Source organism: Neolamprologus brichardi, chromosome 3, assembly GCF_056152115.1.
Source record: "Neolamprologus brichardi isolate AB-2024 chromosome 3, ASM5615211v1, whole genome shotgun sequence".
In the NCBI taxonomy this organism is placed as follows: domain Eukaryota; kingdom Metazoa; phylum Chordata; class Actinopteri; order Cichliformes; family Cichlidae; genus Neolamprologus; species Neolamprologus brichardi.
The window spans coordinates 35,600,532-35,609,077 of record NC_142106.1 but is presented as its reverse complement, the minus strand read 5'-3'; the positions used below and the strand labels follow the sequence as shown (position 1 = coordinate 35,609,077).

The 8,546-nt window shown below is 41.7% G+C and overlaps 1 protein-coding gene across 1 annotated transcript; it reads right to left on the bottom strand.

The window, feature by feature from the left end:
• Positions 1 to 1,176: 1,176 nt before the first annotated feature.
• LOC102797974 (placenta-specific gene 8 protein-like) lies at positions 1,177 to 8,546 on the bottom strand. Its single transcript, XM_006801755.2, has 4 exons — positions 8,380 to 8,546; positions 4,662 to 4,775; positions 4,346 to 4,491; positions 1,177 to 1,742 (listed from the first exon to the last, which is right to left on the bottom strand). Exons 2-4 carry the CDS (start codon positions 4,771 to 4,773, stop codon positions 1,602 to 1,604), a joined length of 399 nt encoding a protein of 132 aa, XP_006801818.2. The 5' UTR covers positions 4,774 to 4,775; positions 8,380 to 8,546; the 3' UTR covers positions 1,177 to 1,601.

Below are 8,546 nucleotides of genomic sequence, written 5' to 3'. Positions count from 1 at the left end.
GGCCTCGCCTCCACCAGAGGCCGGCGTGTGGTGTGGTTCGGCGTGCTGGACGCCTGCCCAGCCGCCCATGAGCCCCGGCTCAAGGTCACGCCGGCTGCGCCGCTGCTTGCCACATGGGTGGCCTCCAGTCCATCTCCGGGGCGGCCATTGGATACGTGGGCGACCCCCGGACTCACCTCATCACCGGCGCCGCTGGACAAGTGGACGGCTACCAGAACAGACACCTCCCTCTCGCTAGGCCAGGGCCCGGGGGTGCCGACGGTCCGGGCTGATCCCCTCTCCCGCTCGCGGTGGGGGGAGTAGGTTCGGCCGGATGGCTCCCCGGCCTCAGTCGGGCGATGGGGGTATGTGGTGGGGCGTGGCCTGCGGAGCCGTGCAGGGAGGGCGGACGCACCTGCACGGCATCCGTAATCACGTCCACCAAGTTTAAAACACGGGGACTCAGGTGTGTGTGGTGTGTGGTGTTGTGAATAAAATGTCTGAATACGCTGGACCCGCCGTGCCTTATTCATGCCACATATGCGTTTGCACCTTTTGTCCACACGTAAACGGTGTTTTTGGTCACTGAAAACGGAGATTTTTTAAAACTCCGGCCAGGGTGGATATTTTTGAAAACTCTGTTTTTGCATTTACGTGTGGACGAGAAAAACTGAGAAAACTCAGAAAACGCAGCGTCAAAGGTGTGCGCCTTTTTTGACGTCACACTGTGCGCCACGTTATTGTTTCGGTGAAATGAATTTCTACAATACTGTTACTGTTAATTTTACTCTCTGCAGTGTTTAAATGCTTACATACACACACACAGTTACTGTCCCTCCACACATACGACTCGGTTCTGCTTCTATGCCCCAGCTTTGTTTACTTTTTCCCACCGAGGCTTCTAGACTTCTGATTGGCCAACATTTCTACACGGTTAGGAATATATCGCCACCTGTTGCTTTGGCATGTTCCTAGCAGCGTTTTCCTTCATTTCTGCCTTTACGTGTGGACGGGATTATTTTTTAAAACGAAAACGGAAAATCTCCGTTTTCAAAAATACCCGTGTACGTGTGGACGTAGCCTTGCTTTCTGCTGTGTAGTAAATTGTCTTGAACGTTCCAGCGAATAGGTTTATGCTACAAACCTATCACATGTCTCCACAGTTGAAAAAAAGTACAACAGTGCCTTGTGTAGTAGGTGAATGTGAATACTTTTTATTTTAGCACAGGTGAAACTCAACTTGGACAAAGTTATTATAAGTGTGAGTATGTTAAATGATACAGATTTTATGGACCTGGGTAAAATCTTTCCTGATCATATATGCAGTATGCTGACAAAACTCAAAACATCTGATTTAAACATATAATCTAAAGCTATAAAAACTTAGATTATATGAAACAACTATATATTGCAGAGCAGTGAACCAAACGAGCATCAGCACTGAGCTATGAAATGCTAGAAAAAAGAATGCAGATCACATGCCAGGCTACATTTTCAGATTTCACTTAATGCTGCAGAAACAGAAGTAATATTTTCATATGTGTTTCATCATTGTCAAATATATATATTTTTTAAATTATCTTTGTCAGTTTCACTCAACCCACAGCAAAAATGGTTGCATCTTATCCACGGATGACCTGCGTGGTGACCACCGTTGAGGCAGGAGGGTACTGGTTTTCCCTGATCTTCAGCTCACGATGCATCTGGCACCAGACACAGTGATAACACCAAAATATTTTGCAGCAGTCATCACAGCACGAGCCCTGCAGGACAGGAAAATTGAAGAGGAAGGCGAGAACTATATTCAATATTTTGAATTTTTAACAATATCCTGTTTAGTCAGCTGACGTCTGAATGTCATGCTTAGGAATGAGAATTGAGAAATGGTGTTCAGTCATTTCAGCATACAAATCAGAGTAACATACAACATATAGTTCAGTATACAGACGAAATTAAATGATGTTTATTTTCCATCTCTCCATTTTCTTATCCAGGGCTAAGTTGTGGGGGAGCAGCCTAACAAGAGAAGCCCAGACCTCCCTCCCCCCAGCTACTTCTTCAAGCTTGTCTGGGGGAACGCCAAGGCCAGCCGAGAGATATTATCTCCCCAGAATGTCCTGAGTCTGCCCTTGGTCCTCCTCCCTGTGGGATGTACCCGGAACACCTCACCCAGGAGACGCCCAGGAGGCACCCTTGTGAGATGCCTGAACCACCTCAGATGCTCCTTTCAGTGTGGAGGAGCAGCAATTCTACTTTGAGCTACTCCCAGATGACCGAACTCCTCAACCTATCTCAAAAGGAGAGGCCAGTCACCCTCCAAAGAAAATTCATTTCCACTGCTTCTTTTGTTCACTACCCACAGCTGAGCTGTCTTTTGTGAGCTGTGGTGAAGCAAGCTGCTGCTGAACTTCATCAGGTAACAAACAGATGAGCGGTCGGGCTGCACACCAAGTTTCTATTTAGATTGGCTTTTCATTTTCGTGATGTTTGTTGGATTGCTAAGAGTAAAAAACACAGTTTTCCCAATCAGCAGCCATCTTCTTATTAGAAAAGCACATTGTTTCCACATTTCTCTTATTTCATGAACAAAGTCTTGTTTAGCATTAACACATGCCACAAGGCTTCAGCCTATTCCTTTTTCGGTTACTGTTTGAGTACTTTTATTTAAAATTATAATCTGTTGTTGTTGTTGTTGTTGACTGAAATAAAATTAAAAAAATAGATTCATGCTGTATGTTTGATTTTTGATGTATTTTATGTATTTCTGTTTTTATATTACTGTGAAGCACTTTGTGGTTTTTATCCTGTGAAGAGTGCTAGATAAATAAATTGAATTCTATCTGGGGGGGGGGGGGTTCTTTGTTGTTTTTTGCTATATCACAGCAACAGTTGCCTCAAGGCGCTTGTAATGTAAAAACACTACAACAATACAATCCTGTTCATGTTTCTAATGTGGAATCACCATGGTGATCGCTTTAAAGTCTCTTTGTGCTGATTTTCATTTTTGCTTTGTGTTGTCGGCTTTGTGTTCATACTTAAATACTAAGAGTAAGATCAGGGAATAAGTGAAGGAAGGAGATTTTACATCGAATAGAAATCCTAAACTATGAGGAGGAAACATATTAGACTTAGTAGGAAAATCTTATAAAATAGGATTTAATTCATCTTATAAGTGAATTAAATTAAAGATCTGATGAAGGAGTGAATACTGTCATAATCAAAATAATACAATGTAAGCAAAGGGTTTTTTGATATCAAGGATAGCTCCTCTGATAGAAATTGCTGGGACTGGTTGAGGTCCTGAGGACTGAGACTTAGGTGGAGTGCAGGAATTATCCAGAGGAGAGCTGCATTATTACAAACTTCAAAACCGTGCAGAAGAAGAAAAAAAATTATTTGCCATCAGATATCATATCATTTGGCTTGCTATTGAATATACTGTTACCATCTCCTTTAATGATTTCCTGTTTTCCTAGTAGATTAAAGATTTAGTACATCAGGTGCAAAATGTTTGTTGTTGTTGTTTTAATGGCAACTTTTTAATGAGGTGAGGTCCTCAGATCACCACTCGAGAATGACTCTAAAAGTGAATCAGTCACTGCAGACTTTTGTGTTAAAAAAAAAACCAACCACTTTACAGCAGGTTTAGTGCCTTTGGCTCATCTCCCCTTTTGCAATAGGAGTGGGTTTTTTGTTTGCTGTCTCATTTTATGACTTGTTAATGTCAGGGGTGTGCCGGGCTCGTTCTGCCATGTTTGCACCATTTGTACTTTCTGGAGAATTCAATAAACAGTACAATAATATGACAAACGATGAGGCTTGTTATACTTTCTAACAGCCCACCCAAGAAGTCTGTGCAGTAGTTAGGGTGAGTGAAGTGTAGTATTTTGTTCATGTGTTACTTCAGTTGCACTAATTTACAAATATAACCATGTGTGCTTTGCGCCCATTAAAAGCTGCACTCAGCACTCCCTATTTTCAGTTATGTGGTTACTTGTGGTTTAATGTTTCCTCCACTTATGTTAACTTTATTTTTATTGATTTTGAGGTTACTGCAGCTACAGTCATCCTGAGTTTCAATAAAATATTCATCAAACCTCATCAGCAAGTGTTGACTAATACTGAAGACATTTCTTCTGTATTTTTTTAAGCTTTGTCCATACATAGTATTGTTTGAAGTTTGCATTTTTTTTCTCTTTTAAAGTTTAGGGACGGGGGCATTGTTCATTGTTCAGGGGGCAGTTTAGTTAGCTTAATGTAAGCTAACTACTAAGCTAACTGCTAATTACTACTAAGCTTAATACAATACAACGGTAGCATAATTTAAGCTAAATACAATAACCTTATCCTCCACTCTCACACTTACAGGGATGTTGTAGCGCTCTCTGACAGAATTGCGAAGTAAGCAGGACACCACACAGCAAAAGTCCAGGAGTGGCATACCGCAGCACCATCCATGTTTACTGGCTGTGTCACACTGCATGCAGGGGAAACACCAATATCCGAAGCAACCTTGAAGAAAAATGTGCAGAGATGCCATATCTGTATGAGTTTATCTCTTGTGTAACCTCTGCATTATATCCTGACTTTAGATACTCTGCAAAACGACTGCAAACAAAGTCTGAGGAGGTGGTTGATGCAGAAATCCCTGCTGTTTGTAGCTGTTTGCTGGGTTCACTTACAGGTGTTCATATCAGAGCAGCAGTCACAGATGCCAGTGCTCCATTGCCCAGACTGCTGACTCATTGCAGCGGTTGTGACTACCACCTGGGTGGTTGAATGCTGGAAGGCCATTCCTGGAGCAAACGAAGTAGAAAATTAGACACCGGTTGAAGAGAGTTTTTATTGTCATTGTTGTTGCTTTTTCTTATGCCTTATTTCATTGTATTTATTCTTCTATGGTTTTCTCTTGTTCATTCACTAACTTGTAAAGAATTTTGGTCAGCTGTTGCTTTTAAATGAGATGTAGAGATGAAACTGACGTTAACAGGCTATAGTGGTTATAAACATGTAACATGCACAGCAGCAGTAGCGGTTTTAGATACGGGCGACACGGGCGGTTGCCCGGGACGGCATCATGGTGGGGGCGGCATCACGGCTCGTTCTCATGCTGCCCCGACATCATGCCAGCGCATATTGGGAATGGCATTGGTTTTCTATCGCCCATTTGCTGGGAGTAAGGGCGCCCTCCGTTTGCGAGGTGCGCCTGCTGCTTGCGGCACAGGGAGGAGAGGGCGGGGCGGCGGGGGATGCTCTGGCTGGGTGGAGCAGCAAAAATAACCAACTCGCAAAATAAAACAAATTACAAACAAACCAACAAACACGAAAACACCAGACATTATCATACAGACTTATCATTTGCACCGATGTTTTTTCAAAATTCTATGCGCGAAAAGTGAGCGCGAGAGCCCTCGGTGCGCCTGCTCGCTGCTGAAGTCAAAGTAAACTTTATTGTCATCTCAGCTACATAGTCCAGTATATAGAGAGACGAGACGACGAGGCTCCAGTTACAGCAGTGCAAGTAAACAAACAATAAATATAAGAAGAGTAAGAAAATAAATATACACTTTAGGACTCGGGATAAAGGGATCAATAACAATTGAAAATGTATATTTTATATTTTGTTGATCTAAAGTCTCACACACAACCCGTTTTTAAACTCTAAAAGAAGAGAAAAGAAGAGGAGGAGTGTAGCGACTTCCACAGTCGCTAGAGGCCGGGGACTGAGCCTGCCTATTTGCCTGTCAACTTTATGCAATAATGCCAGAGGTGGAATTGCTTGCTTGTTTATTAAAGTGTTTATTTGTTAAAGTTTACAAAGCAATGTGATCGGCTCGCGATTCAAACTCTTAAAACATCACAGGCTGTAATGCAACAAGGGGAAACTCGTTGTGCTGCGGTCAACAAAAACTACGGCTACCCAGCCCTGCTCTGTCAAAATCAAGCCAGTGAAAGACAGACTGACAACGCCCTCTTAATGTCACCGCTAGCACCCACGTGACTCCCATTACACATCACCATAGAAACCAAACAAATGAAAACCCAGTGATCATTAAAATTCAATACATTTAATTATGACTCCTACAAGGAGAAACGAGCAAAAGATACAGGTAAGCAGATGTGTCATTGGATAATGGCAGGTCATGTATCCTAAAACATTAAGAATCAGAATACTTTCTTAATCCCTAACGAAATTATGTGGGTTACAGTTCCTCCAAGAAGAAATGGTAAAAATAGTAACAGTAACAGACTAAACTCCAAACAATATATACAATAATATAATATTAATTAGTCAGTGTCAATTGTTGATTTGTCCTGTTCTCATTGTATGACGAATTATGATGTCTGTTTAGTAGCCGTTTGCATACAATGTTTGCATACAACGTTTGCATACAACGTTTGCATACAATGCATACTCTGTCTCTCTCTTCATATGTGTGTCTGTGTGTGTGTGTGTGAGTGAGGGGGGGCCAGAGGGGGTGTTTGCCCAGGGCGCCAAACAGGCTAGGACCGCCACTGCACAGCAGGGTGTTTTCTAGTGCATGTAAACCCCTAACAGGATCTTTGGCACTTGTCTGCCAATGGATCAATATAATTATACAGGCTATGGCTGGCTTGTAGGGCTGCCACACAGCCACACACTAAAAGCACTGAAAGCAGCCCGTGTTTCACTACCAACACTGGAGTCAAATCTCTTAATGTATCCGACCCCTCCCATACCTTCCCTGTGCATTCGGGCACCTTGCAGAACAGAGTTTAGTGTGGTTGATATAGATGGACCAAAAAAAGCAAAAAGAAATTAATCGACATTTTAGCTGTCGGGACTGCTACTAGTATTAACAACAGCTAGTATTAAGTCCTCACAGTCCGGATGCTGAGACTGCTAGCACCAGCTGTGGAGAAGTGCAGGAGGAAGGACAGCAGTCCCGACAACAGACTGACAAACAGATGATGTTTGTCACTCTGTTTCCCATTCCCTTCTTATCCTGTGTTTGTATATATTATCTCAGTCTTCCCTTGCTCTTTGTTATGTTCTCCCTCATGCTGTGTTTCCTTCTTTCTCTGCTCTCCAGTAAGATTTCTTTTCATGAGATTATTTTTCCCTAACCTACATTATGTTTACAAGCCTTTTCCAATCTTACTGATCAAAGGTCTTCAACTGCACACACAGTGATTTTAATGCTACCGTCCAGACAATAGTCCCAGATTCAACTCTCTAGGGCTATTATGCAGAGCTTTGTTGCAATAGATGCTCAGGCAGTTGCTTATATGACAGGTGTGTAGTTTTCTGCCTGTATTTTATATTGAACCTTTTTATGCTTTTCAAATGTCATAGTTTCCTTGTGTTTGTAAAATCCACTGATAGATCCCGTTGAGCTGTCCATGCTTGAGACAGCTCAACTGTCATATGTTTCCAATACCATCTTGTTCACGTTAGCACCCTTTGCTACAAGACTGATAAACTGCATATGAATTTAACAAGTTGATAACCAGCTTTGTGTGCTCACATAGTCTGACTGGAGATGTTGTGAGAAGTGAAGCTGTAAATGAAAGATATTTCAGTTGCCCTTGCTTCATGGCACACAGCCTTCGCAAGATAAGATAAGATAAGTTACCGTGGAGGTAATAATTTCCATTTCCAAGTGTTTTACCAAAAATTGCACTGTAACTGTATCGTAATAACTTAAAATGGGGACTTTAGAGATTAATGGAGGTACTTGGGGGATAACAAATTTATCTCCACCAGTTCTGCAATGTAAAATGCACACTACACTGTACAGAGATCCATAAACTTCAATTTGCTGTAATACACACACAGTGAAGTGACTCTTTTAAATGAACTGGTTGAGGTCAAACCCAACACACTTGTCCCAATCAGGAGATCAGTCAACCACCTCCCTGAGCTCCACCTTCACCCCTATACTGAAACATAACACACCAAAAATAGAATAGAATAAAGAAATGTTGAACTTGTGTGAACACAAGACAATACATGGAAATTCCATGTACCTAATACAAGGGCGATTACACCCTTGGTTATGGGGCATATTATAAACTTACTTCAGATATCTTAGAAATAATATCTTAATTAATATACTAAAAAATTCCTAGCTAACATTAATTTATTTATAGTCTAATGCCAACTAGTCTAACAGTCCTATAAGATTCATTAATTTATGAGTATAAACTGCAAAACTGTGCTTATAATAATTAGATGTCCAGTTTTTTGTGCTATTTTTCTTGAGGCAGTATGAAGTGCGTGTAGACCCCGTGTGCTGCAAGTATTCCTCTGACTGGCTCACAACACCACACTGGGAAAATGATAGCAAACTGTACTATTAGGTCACAAAGACTGCTAACTGCTTTAAGATGTTTGTCAGTATAGAAAGTTGTCCTTACCTTTTCTCTGCTTCTCTGAGTTATGAGTAAAATGAGAGCAAGTCCAACCTCTGACTGTAAATTGTGACAGGAGTGGTCAAGTGTGGGTTGAACGCTCTGCTCACTTTCAATTTTCAAAGAAACCACCTCTCTGACAGAGAAAGACGAACAGTTACACACGCTTTCAT

Bases quoted from the DNA above. Each gene is read 5' to 3' on its own strand.
- LOC102797974 (XM_006801755.2), bottom strand. From the start codon at position 4,773: ATGGCCTTCCAGCATTCAACCACCCAGGTGGTAGTCACAACCGCTGCA. The intron at 4,492-4,661 runs GTAAGTGAACCC...TTTTTCTTCAAG, and splicing joins CTGCTCTGATATGAACACCT to GTTGCTTCGGATATTGGTGT. The intron at 1,743-4,345 runs GTAAGTGTGAGA...CCTGTCCTGCAG, and splicing joins GAGAGCGCTACAACATCCCT to GGCTCGTGCTGTGATGACTG.